This window comes from Triturus cristatus, chromosome 9 (assembly GCF_964204655.1).
Source record: "Triturus cristatus chromosome 9, aTriCri1.1, whole genome shotgun sequence".
Classification (NCBI taxonomy): Eukaryota; Metazoa; Chordata; class Amphibia; order Caudata; family Salamandridae; genus Triturus; species Triturus cristatus.
The window spans coordinates 1,214,865,335-1,214,886,393 of NC_140592.1; the positions used below are offsets into that span (position 1 = coordinate 1,214,865,335).

Below are 21,059 nucleotides of genomic sequence, written 5' to 3' on the forward strand. Positions count from 1 at the left end.
TGATTAGCCGTGCTATACAAATACAACTTGATTGATTAATTGATATCCCTCCCCCAGAGCATGGACCAAGTACTTGTGCCCATTCCCTGCTCCTGTTTTAGAAGCTACTTTTTCTTTGTGTTTGAGCACTTCACAAGAGTGCTCATGTTTTTTACATTCTTTTTGTTCTCCTCCCACCTAAGCTTCATTTCAAACTATGTACACCAGGGGTCTCTAACCTTTTCTGTAGTGCGAGCTTACTTCTGATCAATGAAAATCAATTGTGAGCTACTGAAGGATAAGCCGCTCATTCATTGTTACCAGACACCCTCACGCCCAGCTTAAATTACTTTAAGCCTAATGTCTATAGAGCCAGACGCTATGGTTTGAACAAAATACTGGGGCACTCTGACATTGCTGCCATATGTGTCAGTGAGAGCGTGGTCTTTGGTGAAGTTTGAACATGTGTGCGTATGTGTGGGATATGTATTTATACAGATGACTGAGAGACTGTGTCATATGTACTTGTGGCACAGGCCATACCTTTTGCCATATGTGGCCCTTTTGCCTGTATAACATATGGGAGAAATTTAAAAGTGCAGAAAAATGTTCTGCAAAAATGTTCAGAATATTAAATATTTTTCTGCACTTTAAATTTCTCCAACTTAAAATAATGGATAGTTTTTCACTTATGAATATGGTACTGTATCAAGAAAATTAAACTGAAGAGTTCAATTTGTTTATATGGATTCCATAAAAAACATTAAGATTTTCTCCCATTCCCAAGTGTTGCATGTACAAACACCAAGCATCTTGCTCCCAATGGCCTGTAGACATGGTGCTATATTTATAATGGAAAAATACATTTGTTTAAATGTGAGGAATATTGAGTGAATAAACATGCTTCATAAAACATTAAGACGTATATGGCTTAATAGACATTAATACTTAATGTTTCATAAAAAAGGTTTTCATCACTTTAAATTTCTCCAATTTAAAAATGACTATTTTTCAGTTATAAATATGGCACAGTGTCTACTGGACGTTGGGAGCAAAAGGTCTTTGAAATGGAAGGAAATTAAAATAAAAAGTTAATCATTAAGGTAACTTTTGATTTTCTCACGTTCAAAAGCATTCAGAGACATCATATTGTTCTCATGCTCCAATATTGAATCAACAAGGACTTAATACTTCAGTGGTTCAGTTCTTCACCTCTGTGACTCATAAATCAGACTGAGCACAGCTCCTTATCAGGCTCTTCTATCTGCAGTCCGATGAAAGTAATGTAAAGTAAAAACAGTCTCGCCATAACGTTAAAAGTAAAATATGACGCTGTGCTTACTTAGGCTGCGAGCTACTTTGAAGGTGTCTGGGAGCTATTGGAATCTAGTGATCGACTGGTTGGAGACACCTGATGTATATGTTATCAGACTGCACTAACTGCAAAGCAGCGAAATTGCTACCTGCTGTTACTTTTGAATTAATTTTGCAGGTTCATATAGTGCAAACTCGACCCAAAGGTATCCGTCTACTGTACATGGGCACCAGTAACTGCTTCCCAAGAGCTGCTGGGCATTTGTGTTAAATGTGGCTTGGGAGTGACAAGCGGGGCACCGTGATTTCCAGAGCGAGGAGTGTCCCAGGCATGTGCTCGACATAGTGCCCTGCTGGGCCTCTGATTACCTGACCACAGATTGTGTGCTGTTGTGTGTTGCCTCTCTGTACACAGGACCAATTATACTATTTTTGGTCACTGTAGTGTCTTCCTGTTTCTATTAATTTGGAGGTGGGCGCTCTGCCAACTGCCAAGTGGCCAATGTCAAATGAATAATACGTGACCTGATCAGCAAGATGAATTGACTTATGTTAACGCATCCCAAGTTATTAAACCTTAAGTGCTCACCTGCTCTAAGACCGTGTCAGTGTGCTTACACTGATGAAGTAAAAATAAATATAGAAAAAAACAGCACAAAATATGCTTCAAAGGATGAGCTCTTGAGAGGTGCAGGAGGGAAAGGGGGGGGCTGGGATGTCTGTTTTTATAAGGCAAATGGAAGTGGACAATGAGAGCAATAGCATTCGGAATCCATCAGAGGAACACAACCAGTACTTCATGTCAAGCATTGGATGGAAGAAACAATTGTACTGGTGAACCCTCGCAGCAGCCACTGCAAAGAGTAGAAAATAGTGGATGGAGGGAACTGGGACCCTAGAGAAAATCATAAGTAAAAACAGAATGATCAAACTTCAGTAAAGTACCACATCAGCCGATGTGTATGTGAAGCTCCTCACTCTCATTTAGTCCTCCTGGAAACTTTCTGCCCAGCAGTGTGATGTATTCAGACCCTTTCTGCCCCCAGTGTCTCTCTCTGTTACCACCTCTGACTGTTCTCTCGATCCTGTCAATAGCAAAGAAAACCAGGTCAGCATTTTGTTGATGCATCCTAGCCCAGTGCCTAGCAACCAAATTCTTTATTGCCCTGTAGTGTTCTAAGATGCACTTTTTGACAGGGCCAATGGTGCTACCAACATATCTGAGACCACTCGGACATGTGAGGACATAAATGCAGAAATCACTTCCACAGGTCATAAATTTGTTGATGCATCTCTGTTTGCCAGTGGCTGTGGTGAATGCTCTAGTATTACTACTTCTCTTACACCTTCCACATTTAAAAAAAGCTTTTGTTTCTGTAACCAAACCTATCTCCTGCTCTGGGTACCTGGGTAGCTATGTACAAGAGTATTACATAATGTTTTGGGTTTGCGATACGTGAGCTGGGGAAATTGACACCATTTTACCAATGACAGGATCACTTCCTGCAAGATGCCAATGGCAGGCGATGACCTTTCTGACCGCCTGGCTCTCACTATTGAAAGTCGTGATAAATCTAACCGATTCCTGACCCTAGTCCTTCCTTTTCCTTTCCACAAGTAAGGTGTCCCTTGCTACTTGAGATAACTTGTCACTGGCTCTTGTAATGATTTCGGTTGGATAATCCTTGGCTGGAAAATGCTTAAGCATCATCCTTATACATGGTAACAGTGCTGCAATTGCGTTTGGCTAGTAGCAACTCACCATAAGGGATACTCCATTTTAGATTCTGCGGGTGATGGCTATCAGAATGTAAAATGCTGTTATCTGCTGTTTCCTTACGAAACATTCTGGTGTGTAATTGGCCTGCACAGACCTCTATTGAAACATCCAAAAAGTCCATCATGGTATGATGTATTTTGTGTAAAAGAGAGATTTAAATCATTATGACCAATATGCACCAAAAGCTCTTCCTAATCACGTTTAGGCCTTCCCAGATGATAAACAGGTCATCGATGTACCTAGTCCACAGTGTTTAAAAACAAATTACGCAATTTATCAGTTAGTAGCTCTCATTTTATTCATGAGTCCATGAGTCAAGAGCTCAGCCAGCCCATATTTTGCTATACATTCTGGTACTTGTATTCCCTAGTCATATGTGACTACAGATCGACAAGAATTTCAACCATGCTGAACAGCAGCCGTGCTGCTCTTCAGCATGGCTAAAAGCCATTGACAACACCAATAGCTCTCAGATTGCTATACCCATATGCTTTGCCAGTGCTTCTTCTCATTGCAATAGCCTTAGTATGTCCCTTGAGTGAGCTTCAAGCTCTGTCATTCCAGGTCCTTACACCACCTTCTTTCCAGACAAATCCGGGATGAGGAATAGAGTAGCCCTTCTCTCCATAGTACGTGACACAATCCATCACTCTTCTGATGTTTTTTTCCCCACCTCACACCTCAAAAGAAAAGGAAAGACTCCGGGTGATGTACTTGCACTTTGGTTAAATTTAAAAGTTAGTGAGACTGGTTATATAAAAATCCTTGGGTTGTACTTTAATTATTTCTAGGTACTCGAGATTTATTTGCTAATGGTGAATAGTTTTTTGGGGGGCAACATAGGTGAGTGTGCATTACTATTGATGTCCACTGCAACATCATATTTATACTAAAATGAATAGAGAAGACATCCAAAAACTCCAAGGAGCTAGAAATGTGACTGTCAAGTTAATAATTGGTCTTAGGACACAGCTCCGTATTTAATCTGGTGAGAGATCCTTGCACTGGCTCCCTGTGTCTGCACATACTCAGTTCAAGGTGTCATTTCTTACTTTATAGATGCTATGACCAGCTAGCTTCTGAAAACATTTCTTCAAGAATCTCCATTTACACTCCTTCTAGGAGCCTCCATAATTCCAATCTGGCTGTCCTATATATTCCTGCAAGATATTAGACAGAAGGATTTAAGGGAAACAGATCAAAACTTTCCTGTTTTTCTTGTATGATACATTGAGGTTAGCTCTAACAAATCTGCTGAGGGCAGTGGTTCTATACAGATTACCATAACATAGCATTCCTTTTGCAGTATACACCTTCTACTTCCTGTGTAACTGCAAACGTTTTTGCTCTCCCCGTGTGAGTCACATGTAATTAAGATTGTTTTCTGGTCACATCATTTGATGCACGTGACTCATAAAGTAATAGACCAGGTGAATCATTATTTAGGTGATGTTTTGATCTGAAGCATCATTAGTCCTATTTCTTCAAGAACAGCATGAATGTCTCTGGTCTTACTGAAATGACAACGATCAAAGGGTAATGGCAGGTCATTTACATTCATCCATCCACATGTAGGATATACTCTCGAAGTACAGTACATGCGTATGTGTTCTTACAGTAACTCACCAGAGTTTGTTCTGTGATCAGCTAAATAGTAGGTAAAAGTATATCATTTTTTTCAATGGGATTTTGTAAAGCAGAAGTACTTGTACAAATAGTTTTGTTGATTTCAACCTGCATAAGACACCACCAAGGAAGCTGCTTGCCACTGATTGACAGATGTACACCTTTATCAGTTCAATTCCAGCTGTTCATTAGCCTTTTCATCAGAAGCAAAGGTGGAACAACCTGTCCCAACGCCAGCTCTTGAGACATTCCTTAATGTAGGAATCTGCCTCTTTATATAGTGGACCAAAAACAGTTACACTGTAAAAGAGTCCAGGACAACCCCAAAGGAATTGCAGAGGCACAAATGACACCCCAAATGCTTTCTTTTGTAGTGCATGCTAGCAGTTAAGCATATCAGAGGTTAGGTCTAAGCATTTATTGCACACACAGAGGCAGTAAGTGAAATACACACTCAAAGAAATCAGACACCAATTTATAAAGATAGCACATACTTTTATATGAATTTAAATACTGGGGTCATCGGAATTAGGCCAGTTCTTTTCGAGTTATGAATTTTTACAGTTTGCAATGTTCGGGAGCGATAATAGCGGAGGTGTCCTGACGCTCGTTTTTTTAAAATTGGAAATTGTGACTAATTTGTATGTTTTAATCTTCTGCACTCACCCCCAGTCACTCCAACTATTTACCCTGCCAAGCAGACACCCACTTTCAGCGGATTTTAGCGCTGTTGGGAAGGGAATCGGCACACGGACGCCATCGCTAGGAAACGCGAGGCCACGCCCACACGATAGGCAACACCCTCCCTCTATCTCCATAAATGTGTGTCCCACGCAAGCGCAGCGGACGAGCGCAGCGGGAGCGCCGTTTGCGCGCCAAAGGCGCGCCTAAGGCAAGCCCGTCTGCGCCCGTCCGCGATCGCACGCGGTCTAGGGCTATACCCCATGTCCCTCGTGTGAACCATACACGGTGGAGTAAGTCAGAACTGCTAACGCTTTGCCCTAGCACTACAGAGCTGTGCAAGCACAAACTAAAAGTAGAGGATAACATAGGCTGCGAACATTGTCACTTCTCCTATGATCCTGGTAGGAGTATGGTCACCACGGACAATACTTTACAATGCGGGCTGATTAATGTCCGCTCCTTACGCAAACACAAGGTAGATCTATACGATCTACTCACTGAAACACATTGGGACCTGGCATTTCTCACCGAAACATGGCTGGATGAGGAATCCACGCCTGACGCCCTAGAGGCACTCCCAGAGGGATATACAATATACAGACAGGACAGACCCATAGGCAGAGGAGGGGGCATTGCAATAGTCGCACAGGAAAGTCTACGCTGCCAGCTTAAGCATGTGCCTATCTTGGACAGCGAGGCAGGGAGCTTCACGATAAAAGTGAATAACAACTATAAACTGGAAGGAATGTTAATCTACAGACCCCCCGGCCCCTCAGCTAGGTTCGAGGAGAGCCTGGTTGAATGCATTATAGAGACCTCGATATGCAAAAATAATTACATGGTACTTGGTGACCTTAATCTTCATTTCAATAACCCATCCGACAACGCCAGTAAAAACCTCTGCCAAGCATTAGAAGCTTTACAATTAAATCAAATTGTAAGCGGGCCTACCCACCAGTTAGGGAACTTACTAGATCCCATATTTGTTAACTGGGGGGAAGTAGAAGCGAAGACTCCCATCCCTATCCCCTGGTCGGATCATCACCTGGTACCGTTTACCATTCAAATTCCTGAAGGCAGAGCCCGTCATCCGACTGCACTGTACCATCTAAGGCGAAAATGGGCCTCCTTCTCCCAGTCTAAGTTCTGTGAGGAACTAACTAAAGGAGGCGATCCAGGGGGGGATGATGCAGACACGGCTAACTCCAATCTCTGCAAACGCATTAACAATGCACTAGATCTTACTGCCCCGCTATCCAAAACTAAACCCAGTGATCGTGCTCAAAAAACCGCACCCTGGTTCAGTACTGAACTGCGAAATGCTAAAACCTTATTGAAGAGAGCAGAAAGGCAATGGCGTCGGGCTATCTCTAAAGATTCTAGAGAGGTCTACTTGTCAGAGAGGCGAGTCTACCACGGACTGATTAGAAAGGCGAAAACCACACACTATGAGACTAAGATCAACGAAGCTGGTAACTCCACGAAGGAGTTATTTCTGCTTTACAAAACTCTCTCTAGTGGAAAATCCGTCACTGTCCCTGATGACTGTTCACCTGAGTCTTGTGACAGAATCGCAGATTTCTTTGCCGAGAAAATATCTAGAATTTACTCGGCTTTCCCAACTCAACCCACGAATGGGATAGAGTTTGTGGAAAAACCCAGGGACAGGGGAAACTCACCCACCCTTACCAACTTTGTTACCCCACCCACAGAAACTCTCCTAAAAATCTGCCGTTCTGTAAAATCAGGTTCCCCACGGGATCCCACCACTCCCAAACGCCTAAAAGACAGCCTGGGGGCCTTGGAGCCCTACATTAGGCATCTACTGGACGTGTCTTTTATGACAAAGACTGTGCCTAAAGAATGGAAAAAAGCGGTGGTCCTTCCTCTTAGAAAAAAACCTACCATCAGCTTTGATAAATTAGACAACTTGCGGCCCATCTCTCTTTTACCATATCTGGCCAAGGTAGCAGAAAAAACGGTCAATCTCCAACTAATGGATTTCATAGACAAAGCTGCCTTACTCCACGACACACAATTTGGCTTCCGCCCCCGCCATTCTACGGAATCGGCATTATTGACGGCTGTGGAATCCCTACGGCAGGGGGTGGATGAAGGTCACACTATGGCCCTTATCCTATTGGACCTGAGTGCGGCATTCGACACTGTAGCTCACTCCATCTTGCTACAGTGTCTGAATGATGGAGGTATAACTGGAGCCGCACTCCAATGGATCCAATCCTTCCTAACGGGGAGAAGTTTCCAGGTCCGCCAAGGGGACCACTATTCCCGAGACATAGAATTGGGTCAGGGCGTTCCTCAGGGTTCGTCCCTGAGCCCAACTCTTTTCAATCTCTATGTCTCCCCAGTGGCTCCAATTGTAGTGGGACACGGACTACAAATTGTTACCTATGCCGACGACACTCAGCTGGTTGTCTCCCTCTCGCGTGCACCCGGTCTTGCTATGGACAGTTTCAGGGCTTGCATGCAAGATCTTGCAACCTGGATGTCCACTAATTGCCTGAAATTAAATGGCAACAAGACTGAGGTGCTCGTGGTGGGAGGCAGTCCATCTGTCTGGACGTCGGCATGGTGGCCACCATGCCTAGGCGAGGCCCCTACACCTCGGAAAGAAGTCAGAAATCTCGGGGTCTGGCTAGATACTGATCTGTCTTTCGGACCACAGATCAACAGGGTGACGGGCATGTGCTTCAGCATTTTAAAAACTCTGCGGAAAGTCCTAATTCTCCTCCCCACGGCCGCCCGCAGAACGCTGGTGCATGCTCTAGTCACCTCACGCTTGGACTTTGGCAACCTACTCTACTTGGGAGCTACCTGTAAAGCGATTAATCGACTTCAGGTGCTACAGAATGCTGCAGCTCGCCTCATTTTAAACCTCCCAAAAAGATCGAACTCCAAGGCCGCCCTCCAGTCACTCCATTGGCTGCCAGTGAGGAGCAGAGCTGAATTTAAGTCCCTCTGTACCTGCCACCGTATCCTCGCTAAAAAGGCGCCAGCACCACTCCAGAACCTTATTACAAGGTATGCACCAACTCGTGCACTGCGCTCCTCGCATGGAGGCTTACTTAAGGTCCCTAGGGTGAAAAAGGCCCGTATGGGAGGAAGTTCCTTCCGATACCTGGCGGCAAAAAGCTGGAATAATTTACCTCTTAATCTCCGTCTGGACCCCTCCGAATCTAGTTTCCGGAGGAAATTAAAAACTTACCTCTTTTCAAAATAAGTGGGCTCCTCCCCCACTTCTCTCTCTGAGTGCTTCAGTTCAGCGCGGGGACACGCATTTTGCGTAACCAGGCGCTCTATAAATGCCCCTTAATAATAATTATCCTATGGGGGAAAAATGTGTACTGCATTCAGGCACTTGACAGCAACTTACGGGATGGTCCTTCTGGGCTTAAGGTGAGTATGGAGCAAGGACCAAAGCCACACAAACAGGTCACCTCGGAGTCTCAAAGGTGTCCGGGTGCAGAGGTGTGTTACGGCGTCGGTGTTCCATTCACTTCAATGGGAGACCGGTTCGGTCGGAAAGAGGCTGCAATTTTGGGTCTGTGCGATCAGTCCGGGGGAACCCACAGGGGGGCTCAACCCTTAAGACGCTCGGGCATGTGGGACACAGTTAGTCCACTTCTCCTCTGGCTGTGGGGCTCAGGTGCAGTGGTATCTTTTGGCGTTGGATTTGCTGCTGTGGTCACTCGCAGTTGGATGGGGCCTGTAGAAAGAGGCTGCAGGCGATGACTAGAAGTCCAGCCTGGCCAGACCCAAGGATTGGCTCGGCTCTAGTGGGTGTTAGGACCCCTTGGGCACTGTTGCCTCCTTCGGACTCAGACTCTGGAGAGCGGGTGCAGGGGTGCTTTGAGGTGTAGGGTGGGGGCGGTCGAGGAATCACTCTTTATCTTTGGTTTCTGCTGAAGGGGGCAAACAGGACAGCTGGGCCACTCTCATTATGGATCTCAGTGTCCTTGATGTCCCTCGATGTGCAGGTCTGTCCAGTCAGGACACAACAAGCCTTGGTTGCTGAAAGGGGTCCAGTATCCCAGGTACTGGTGTTGTGCAGCTTCAGTTGGTCCAGGAGTTCCCATACTTGGAGGGAGAATGGATCTGACATGTAAGAGCACAGCTACCTCTTCCTTGGTGGCTGTTGTGTTGGTAGTCCCCGTAGGTGGCAGGTTGATAGACCGGGCATTGCTTCTTTGATGCCTGCGGCTGCAGGGGAATAGCTCTTCTACTCCAAGGGAGTTTCTCTGGCAATTGTCGAAGCACTGAAAGCCCTCCGGGTTTCTTGGAGTATGCACATCGGCAGGACGTACCAGTTGCTCCACGAGGGTAGGGTGCAGCTAGCAGGATTAGCACCAAGTCAGTTGTGCTACATGGTTTTCGGGTCAGCAGTCGGTTTTGTCCACTTATTCTTTTGTGTCTGTCAAAATGTGAAGTCCTGGTTTCACGGGGTCCCCTAAATACTCAATTTAGGGGCGTTAAGGGGCGTGAGGCGTAGTAGCCAATGGGCTACTTACCCCTGGGATCACACCACCCCGTAGATGACAACTTCCTTTGAGGAGCGGGCATCATCCTGCCTCAGAGTTCCTAATTCCACCACACACAAGATTGTGAAATTTCTACATTTGTGTTCACTTCAGGCTGTTTACCCTAGAGGTGTGTCCAGCCTGGCATTGCAACACGCCTCCCTGCATAACTAATTCTCCCTACCTGTTCTGGTTCCAGATGGGCTCAGGGCAGTGAGTGGCATCTGGGGAATCCTTAGGTCGCATATCAATGGCAGCAGAAGCCTTTGAAGCCTTGATATGCTGATATACCAGCCTTCCTGGAGGAGGCGATGATAACACCTCTCTCAAGAACAGGCATTGTTTCTGTCCTCTTGAGAGCAGGGCTCTCACTTCTTAGGGGGGGTCAGAAACTCATCTGTGGTGGCAGGCTGGACTGGACTGAACCAATTAGCCAGCACACTAGTAGGGTTCAGGGGGTACCTCTAAGGTACCCTCTGGGTGCATGTATTAATAAATCCATCACTGGAATCAGTGTGGGTTTATTAATACAGAGATGTTTGATACCAAACACCATAGGTTTCAGTGAAGCCCTTACGTAGCTGGGAAACTCTTTAGGATGAGTGCCCACTACATACCTTAAGATGGCTTCCCGGTTCACCTGTACTGTAATGGAACTGCCCAGCACAGGAGTATATATGCTCATGCAGATATGTCCTGATACATAATATAATGTACCCTTCCTTAGGACTATAAGGCTTGCTGTAGGGGTGACTTAAAAATATTGCATGCAATGTTAGGGGACGTGTGCCATGTCATGTTTTCACTTTTTAGAGCATCTTGTCACGCAGCCTATAGTGTCAGTCTGTATGAGTTTGGTGTTGAGTCCCTTAGAGTGGCACAAAATATACTGCAACTCTTAGGGACCCTCTTTAGTACCTATGCCCTTGGTACCAGAGGTATCACTTATTTGGGACATACAGAGGAGCTAAACGGCTGGTCACTTGGAGATCAAGTGACCAGTTGTCATGTTTTGAGGAAAGAACACTTGTACTGGGGACATGGTTAGCATGAACCCCATGCCCATCAGTCAAATTTGCATCAAATACCAGGCAAAAAGTGGGGGGACTTCTGCAACAGAAACACAATTTCCTACACTTAACAATAAGGAATTACACATCCCTGCATCGTCCTTTGTTGGAGAATGTACGTTTAGAAATATCTTTAACTTGCACACATAGACAGAAGTTGATGATCACGCTCCTGGATTGTACTTTTTCCAATTAATGTTTAACCACACATGAAGCCCTGCATGGTTATAGAAATAAATTATTCAAATCTATGTGTTTCATTTTTGATCCAATTATAGAGACACTTTTTTGAACAAACGTGCCTTCTACCACAGTTTTAGTTCACTTTTCTGTCACTAGAAAGAATTCTGCATATCATTGTGATTTGTCCGACAGGCATCTATCTAGAGAGACGGAATGGCTACAGATTGTGTGGACCTTGGTGCCAAAGAGTTTATTACACATTTCTCTTCTCAAATGATACACTTATGATGTCTTTCCCAGCCCATCAGCTGACCTATGCCTAGCACTGAACATGCAATCCCTGTGCCTTTGTCACAAGCCAGAAGATAAGCTACAAATAAGGAACCACCAAGTAGACTCTTGTAACGGAATAGGAATTGCGGGTGTCTGCAGAAATTTAAATTAGCTCTTTTATGAAGTATCACAAATGAAAGGGGATGCTTAAGGTATGACCCCTGAATATTGAAGAGAGAATATTGAGATCAACAAATATCAAAGACAAACGATTGAATTCAAAATATTGAAAGGTAGGTAAGTATAGATTATGATACCTAACTTTTGCTTGCCGATATATATTTTCACTGAAAAAACAAAGGTTGCAGGGACTTTATTGTTAGGCTTACATTTCACTCGTACAAAACTAGTGAAATTCGGCATTTATAGTTAGCTGAGCTAACTATAATGTACGCCCCCGCATTGCACTGCTTATGACCTCACATATTTTATCACTCATGACATCTCAACTGACATCACTGATGAGATCATGCAGTGAGTGTGAGTGCTTTCTAAAAGTTTGTGTTAAACATATAAACCAAGGTACTACAAAAGTTAAGATACTATACATTGTGTACTACTGAATGATACTATTTCTAGCATATAGATCATGTGAGGGGCTGTGTGACTGTGTATAGCCATTGTGAGTGGGTGTCCGAGTGGCTGTATGGGTGTATACATAGGAGTGTGAGTAGTTGTGTGGGTGGCTTTGTGAGTGGCTGTATGGGTGGGTGAGTGGGTGTGTAAGTGACTATATGGGTGAGTGAGTGGGTTAATGAATGGCTGTATGAGTGATTGACTGGCTGTGTAAGTGGCTGTATGGGTGAGTGAGTGGCTGTTTGGTTAAGTGAGTTTGTGTGTGAGTGACTGTATTGTAGAGTAAGTGTCTGTGTGAATGGATGTATGTGTGAGTGAGCGGGCGGATGTGTGAGTGCTTGTATAGATGTGTGAATGGGTATGTAAGTGGGTGTGTGAGTGAGTATGTGAGTGCTTGTATGGGTCTGTGAAAGGGTGTGTGAGTGGTTGTGTGTGAGTGAGTGTATGAGAGGTTGTATAGGGGTGTGTGAGTGGTTCTGTGGATGATGTCATCAGTGACATCACTGACCATGTCATGAGTGATGTAATATGTGAAGTCATAAGCAGTGCATGGCGGGGGCGAAAGTTACGCTGAATTTCACTGGTTTTGTACGAGTGAAATGTGAGCCTAACCAGAACACCCTTGTAACCTTTTGTTTTTTTCAGGGAATTTGTAATGTTTTTAGTTCCTAACTCTAACCTGTAACCTTTGAGGGTAAGTGTGTGAGTGCATAAATGTCCCACTGGGTGTGTGAGTGAGTGTGTTAGTGTCTGAGTGGGTCTGTCAGTGCGTGACTGGGTGTCTGTGTGGATGTGTCAGTAGCTGCATGAGTGGCTCAGCCACAAATTAACTGCACCTGCCTTCTTATCCAACAAAAGTCCACGGTTCCACACAAAATATCTACCCAAGTGGAGTACTGTCTACTGGTTAATTAGTACTAAGTGCTACCTCCTTGGGTAAATGTCTAGTACATATTTGTAGTAACAAACTCGGACGAAGAGAATAAAGTTGAGTAAATTTATTACAAGCGAGCTACACAGCAGAGACAGCAAACAGGAGCCACGTACAGCTGACAGCAAACTGCCCTTTTCTTGTTCAAAACCTAGAATGTAGAGACCGTGTACCTAGGCAACCATCACTAACATTCCACCTGACATAACCTGATAAGCAGTACAGTGCTTTACATGCAGTACACTTCAACCAAAGGTTATTGTAGGGTTTTAACACTAAATTATGGAAAAGTGAGAATATAACATATCCTCTTTTCTCAATAGTAAAACAAAAGAAAAAAAAACATTAATAGATAACATCACAGAATCATAACATGACAATGAAAAACATTCATGAATAAGACATATATCTCTTATATAAAACAATGGATAACTTTCATGAATCACAACTGATACCTTTTAGGAATCATTTTCATTCTAGTGCTCCTTCTCAGAGGAGCTTGGAGATCAACATTCTTTGGAGATCGAACAACATAGAAAGATGTACTTTTAACCTTTACGACTTTTCCCACGTTCCACCAGTTACCACCATCAACCTGCACCGCATTTTTCCCAATACGGATAACAAGGACAGGTGGTCCGAACTTGCTCTCGCCCTTTTTAACATGGATGGAAGATTGAACACAAACCAAATCCCCCACTTGTACGGCTACAATCTTAGCAGACTTCTTCTCGTCAAACCAGGTTTTTTTGTTTAGATTGAGTGATAATAACATTTTCCCTTACAACTTTCATAAGACCATTAACATCATGAACAGATTTAATCCACTTGTTCATCCAACCCGGCTTGAAGCTAGTGTTAGCTTCTCTTCCCCTTAAAAATTCAAAAGGTGAAATCTTAGTTGTAGAGTGGGGGGTGGTCCTGTAGAACCAGAGCATGCTATTAATAGCATTGAAAATGTCATAGTTAGAGGACACTTACAAATAGAGCAAATATCAACCACATCACAAATGTCGCTGTCCATAGTGGGCCACCAAAAACAATCACGGACTCTGCTTTTAGTGAGTGTCAAACCCAAATGTCCCTCATGGGCCTTAACAATGATATTCTTTCTTAAACTGTGTGGAGGAATGAGTTTGTCAGCACGAACTAAAACACCACCTTCAATCGAAATTTGAGACTCCACTTTCCAAAAAGGTTGCAAATAAAGTGGCAAAACACGCTCTCTCGGCCATCCACCCCTCACATATTCACACACCTGTTGCAGCACTTCCTCATTAGAAAGAGCATCAAGCCAACACTCTTCAGTTCCAAGACTGTGCTCGGACAAGTCAATGGCATCAAGACGAAGAGAATAAAGTTGAGTAAGTTTATTCCAAGCGAGCTACACAGCAGAGACCGCAAACAGGACCCACGTACAGCTGACCGCAAACTGCACTTTTCTTGTTCAAAACCTAAAATGTAGAGACCGTGTACCTAGGCAACCATCACTAACATTCCACCTGACATAACCTGATAAGCAGTACAGTGCTTTACATGCAGTACACTTCAACAAAAGGTTATTGTAGGGTTGTAACACTGAATAATGGAAAAGTGAGAATATAACAGTATTCAATACTACAGCTGCGTAATGGAGCACAAGGAAATGTCACCAGTGACCTTGTGTGCGTTTAGGCAATGTGATTGTCCCTGGTGCGTTTTTATCTAGAAATATGTGATGACATGAATCCTTCTATAGAAAAGACAACAAGCTTACAAAGAGGTAAATCTCCACCAAACAAGGGTCTTTCCTCTTAACTATATGAAGTAAATGCCTCTTAGTTTGGTGAAGATGTCCTCATATTCCTACGCATCAAGAACTCCTCACCAAAATCAGCAGGCAGCGCGCTGGGGGGGCTGCTTGTTAAGCTGTGCATCATCCTGGCAAAAAGCAGGAAGACCTTTGCATACTACAAAGGTGGGTGGGGCTAAACGGACGAAGCTTCCAGGTGATTTGCACATTTCCTTACTCGTAGTCATTTAAAGGGAGAAGCATGGACTCTGCCCTCACCAGGAATGGACAAGAAAGAACCCACTCGTCACAGTCACATACAGATTACGCTCCAATAGATCAACAATGTATTCACCTCCACCAAAGATTTCAGATCATTTTTCAATATGAAGTTGCCAAGAAAACACACTTGCTTTGCCTTTACCAATCCCAGGAGTTAGGATCTTATGTCCTTTACAGAAGTGGTGACCCCATCCCCCGGGGGCCATTCTTGACTTAATGGTGGAGGGGTGCCCCCCCTCCTTGTGTCAATTTCGGCTCCGGTATGCCATCCTCTGGGATTGAGTTGTGGAGGGAGGGTCCAAACAGGCCCATCAAGCAATATGTATGTTAGCCCCGGGGAAGTGGTGGGCACAGGGGGAGACCACGCGACCTCCCTATATATTTTTGAATTACTGTCCTGGGGAGCTGGTGGTCCCTGGGGCGTGAGGGGGGTCCGCGCTCCCCCCCCCCCCTGCTTCATATTAACATGATCCCCGGGGAGGTGGTGGTCCCCGGGGCAAAAAGAAACCCTTGGTGTAGGGGCCCTGTCGGAGAGCTGCGCTTGTTTGTTTTTCTTCTTTCAATTCACGGCGATATTCGTGAAAATCGCTGTGAATTTAACAAAAAAATGCTTTTTTCCCTTCCATGGTCCCTCTGGGACCTCAAGACCAAGGCTTGGGGGTCAGGGTATTCCTACACTGCCCCCTTTCTTTTTTTTTTTTTGTGCATTTGTTTTTAGGATTGGACAGAATCAAAGTCCAAAGATGGCTACCAACACTTCCTGGTTGAAGTTTTCACAAATAATAATGAGCTTTAGCTTGTGCAGAGCTCTGAGTAAGTATTCGTGGCCACAGATATACAAATTCGGATTTCCTTAAATATCTCGCACACTAGTGAACGGATTTACACCAACTTACAAAAAGTAGAATCTGCCGGCCAAAATCTAGCTTTCTGACAAATTTGTTGTAATTCCGTTCAGCAGTTCGGGCTGCAGGCGTGCCTAAAGAGTCTAGGGAAATTAACATGGTAAATGCACTTTTTTCAGCCCTCCCCCTTTTTTCAGCCCCCACTGGATGGATCAACCCGAAACTTTCCATGCACAACTAGAATCACCCGCACACTTTTTCGATGAAAACTTCGTGAAGATTTGTCAAACGGCGACATAGATCTAGGAAATACATGCAAAAGAATGTTACCAAGATAATTGATTATATGCATTCAAAATAAAATGCTCCCAAAATATATTTGCTACCTTGAAAAAAAGAATGAAGGTGCTGACAGTTTTGCTAAACTGTGGTGCATTTTTTAAGGGCAACTTTAAATGCCATTTCTCCAGGGCATCTTTTAATAAAACATGTTTGGTGCATGCTAATATTTAAAAATAATATTAATGGAGAATGAATGTAAAAGCTTTATGGGTAACTTGTTAAATAAGTAAGTAGGAGCCCACTGTTGAATGCACAAAAGTGCACCCTAGGTTTGGGACCATGAATATCTGCAGATTTGCAACTTTCAAGAATTCACAACAGTTTATGGAAGTAGGCCTGGGAACCTTCAACAGTTGCACTTTTACAAAGGCAGCTCTAGCAAATATTTATGAATTTAATTTCTCATGAGTAAATATATGCATCACTTTCTGCTGAGTAAGTGTAAATTCACTTATTAAAACTTTTTTTTCCAGGTGGAAAATATTTCCCCCATGAATAAACTCATTAGCCAATACCTCCACTCTTTTGTAAGTGAGATAGAGTCCCTAGCCACCCTGGAAAACCTTTTACTTCTTGTTAGGAGTAAATGCTTACTGCTCCTGTGAGTAGAGTTGCTCACACAAAAACCTTAATGTTCTGCAAATTCTTTAAAAAAAAATAAAAATTAAGTTTGAGTGTGTATGCCAAACTTGCGTATCAATATAGCGTTGAAAACCTGGCCCATAATAGTTTGTTTCTGACCCTGCAGAGTTTGGTCAGTTGTAAAATGTAAATGTCCAGTCCTTAATGGAATGCTAAGGATGCTCTCACAATTAGGGTAAGCAAGGAAACTGAGAGGCAGGGAGATGAATTGATTAGCTGATGAAGTACACAATATGGTCAAGTGGAGAAGGTCTAACTGTAGAGTCTTGTTGGTCCTCAGCTGCCAGCCTAGGGATAGGACGACAAATATAATATGGGTTTGGTCTAAATAACCTTTTGTGAAATAAGCTGAATCCTTAAAAGTAAATTTATCATAGGAATTCTCAAGACTCTTCCCTATAATTTGAAACACAAAAGGGAGCAATGGTACAATTAAGAGCACGAGATAGCCAGGACTCTGGTATTATCCGAAGTCTGGCATAATGAAAGAGTTGGTGCATGTAGACGCCACCATGAGCAGAAAACTGGTCTTAACAGATACCATTTATTTGTAAATGGAATCTCTACATACAGAGAATCCAATCCTGCCTTACTATGGGCCCTAGCATAATACGAGAAGTTATGATCATCCTTGTGATGTAAGGAGAACACTGCCACAATTTGGCACCTTGCTGCGTGGCACTTGGCGGCTTTTTCTAGTGGAAAAGTGGATTTCCGAAGCATTTCATCCCTTGCAAATGAGGCCTGTTTCTGCATTATACGTCCTGAGGAGTCTGATGCAGCATTTGTATAGCATTGTGAGTTCCACTTATGAGGCTATGCAAATGATTGATCCATTCTGTAAGGGTACACATGAGCAACTAACTGTTGCAATGCTGGTTGGAGGGCAAAAGTGTGAGTTTAAGCAAGTGCTGTAGTGTCAACATTTTACATATACTTTGGACGTTTCTGCTCAAAACCCTTTATTGTAAATTTAATAGTGATTAACATTATACAGGGGCTTACTCTATACCTTCCAAAAGCGCTAACACTAACAGATATAAGGTACAAGGAATAGCACTTGAGACAAATAAAGGCAAAAATAATATTGTGTTTGAGAAAATAAAAAACCTATACTGTGTTGAGCGAAAAACTTTTTCAAACGTGGAAAGTGAATAAGCCTTTGCATTTGTTCAGAGGTGCAAGAAAAATACACCTCTAAGAAATGTACAGACCCATCAGTCCACTCTAGTCTTGCCGTGTCTTGGCAGAAATGAAATCTTAAGTGTTATCGGGGTCATGGGTTTTAAAGAGCGTTCCTTGCATTAAGGGACTCATACAAGTTGGCTGATCTTTAGTTATCAAGGCCATATAAGTCAGAAGTTTGAGATATTTTGAGTTTCCTGTCCCTAAATAGACCTATAGTTGAAGTATGACTATGTTGTCAACACTTTTTTGTAATGTGAAAATAACAAAAGAACACAAAATGTATGTGCTTGTGTTGGTTGATCTTTTTTCTTTTTAACCTTTTGCAGAACACCCTGCGGAAATGCCAGAAAAGCTCATCCAAGAAAGGTTTCGAAAGCTAAGTCGCTTTCCTGAAGCCTTTAGCTCTATCCGCTACAAGGGAACACGGACCTATAACCCCCCAACGGACTTCTCAGGGCTGCGGCGGGCCGTAGAGTTTCACCTTGAGAATAACACTACACGCTCTTCCCGGCACCCAGGTGTCATTTATAAGGCTCTAAAGGTAAACCATTTATTTGAGTACCAAATAAGAGACCGAATGAGAGGGGGCAGATTAAGGGGGAGACAGTAGCTGGAAACAGGTGTCATAGATTCATGCTTTGATACCAAGGTAAAGCCAAGGTGAAATCATAGTCTTGAGAACCGCCTTCTTTAGCCAGACCTGAGCTTAACCTGGAGCAAACAGATTGAAGTGTTGTGCTGATAGTAATTGTAAACTTAAAATCACAGCTGATAAAAGAATTAAGATGACTTTCAGTAAAGCTCAGGTTTCTTTTTTGGGGGACAACTTATTAGGATTTTTGCATCCTTTCCGGTGTTTGATGGTTTAATCTTTTTTAGAACTCTTTGGTATATTTGTTGTTTTTTACCTTCCTAATATTTGTTCACTATATTTCACCCTTTTCATCCTGCCTGTATTCGAAAGCAAGCTCTTGCCCATTTTGCTGTTATAAGCCTCAGTGGCTCACACATGGCTGTTATTTGCGCTTTCAAATTTGTGTGACCCTAGGCTATGCAACCCTATGGTATCTTTGTAAAGTTGTCTCCTCTTAGGGAACTTTCTTTGTCTATACTCCAGGCTATCCAAGCAAGTGTTCTTTCAACGTAAGTGTCCTAATTCAGCAAGTTGATAATTTGAAGCACCATATTTGAGCTAAGTGACACTTTAATACTGTAGTCAGGTCTGAACCGTCTTCTTACTGAACCTATTTTTGGACTACGTACAAAAAGTGATGGAATTCTGTTCTGCATTGTCGGAATCACTGATTCTACAGTGCACATGCTAGTGGTTCTGAAACACTGAAGAGTGTATATAATGTTCTTAGAACCGCAACATGAACACCTCCAAGGGCCCCGCATACCTTTCCAAGTCTTGGATTAGAAGGAAGGAAGTAACCTTTTGTCACCCATAGTGTTGTCTTTCCTTTTGAAGGAATATATTTCAGGACCAGGAATGGAGCTCCTTGTTTTTACATCACCATGTTTTGGACAGTTGTACCTCCAAAGTCTTAATGCCTCCTGCGTTTCCAGTGGTTGTTCCAGATCTTTGTCTCTAGTCCTGTTTCCTGCCTTCAATACTCTTGCGCCTTGCCACTGTGATCCTGCCTTTAATTCCTGACAAGACGGAGAACTCCAGCCATAGCCTTCTGGTGCCTTTAACTTTGTCTCCAGTTGTGGTATCCTTACCTCTAGTTCCTTGTTCCTTTAGCACTGTAGTTTCCATTATCTTCAGCATTCCGGGTCTCAGAACCTTTAATTCTCCTATTCAAGTTTAGATTGGCCTTTTGACTTCTATTTTCCCTTACTACTCTTGAAGGATTAGTCCCCAAGTTTTGCTTTCTCTCCTCATATTACTCCTTCAGCTTATTCCTTCTTGTGAACGCCTGCTCTTGAGCTGCACCATAAGTTAAGGGACTTAGATGCTTCAATTTTATTTCCCATCTCTTTCCTTTACTTTGGACTATTAAAGACTGTTCATCCTCCTGCCTTCTGTACCTGAAGGTATGTTGACTGTAAGATGATTCTTTACAAATTCATGTCCGGACAATACATTTTGATTCAGCATGTGCATGATACTGATAGTTTCCCTTGGGCCATCTCTTATCTGGGATTATTTATTTAACGAAAGTGCTATTGATTAGATGTCAGTGATGATATCCAGCATTTGTCAATTTCTACAATGATGAAGCAATGTTTTACCTGTTCAGAAAAGAAAAGGGGAATAATGATGCACAGTGACACTTTGTGGAAAGAAGGTCTGCATTGGCCTTCAGTGCTGGTACAACAGATTAACAGAACCTGGGAAGATCACTGTAAATCCCATCCCTGCCTCGTGATAAAATGGGATTAGGAAGGGAGTTTAGGATGCTGTGCCCGAATTGCGTAATGGAGAATGTCCGCAACAGAGCAGTGCTCCATGAATCCTCTTTCTGCTATGGAAGCAAAGGAAAAAGAACAATTGATGGACAGAATGCAGAACAATGTCATACATTCACCCCAGTACAGAGATCTGGGCCCAAATCCATCGTTTATTTGCTCACAATGCCATTCCAGTTTGGACCCAGCCATATGCAGATCAGTCTGACCCTGCACCCAATGGGAACAGTCCAGCCCGAACTGCCAGGCTAGGTCCTCCCTGGACTGGAAACGAGCATCCTAGGACCGGTTTCGGGCTTTCAGCCCTCATCAGCCAGGATAGCTCGATTCCAGTGGCATGGAGAGCACGGGACTCACGTCTGAGCATACCCGTCCCACTCGGGGTGACAAATGTAAAAAGAAAAATTGATGGACAGAATGCAGAACAATGTCATACATTCACCCTAGTACAGAGATCTGGGCCTAAATCCATTGTTTGTTTGCTCAATATGCCATTACGGTTTGGACCCAGCCATATGCAAATCAGTCTTCACCCTGCACCCAATGAGAACAGTCCAGCC

General features: G+C 43.4%; 1 protein-coding gene across 1 annotated transcript in view; it reads left to right on the forward strand.

The window, feature by feature from the left end:
- The window catches only part of ZFYVE1 (zinc finger FYVE-type containing 1), a 189,298-nt gene that overhangs the window by 60,653 nt on the left and 107,586 nt on the right, over positions 1-21,059 (forward strand). Inside the window, exon 4 of the mRNA XM_085627252.1 lies at positions 18,411-18,625. Coding sequence (XP_085483378.1) covers positions 18,411-18,625 — 215 coding nt within the window. The remainder of the gene's footprint in view (positions 1-18,410; positions 18,626-21,059) is intronic.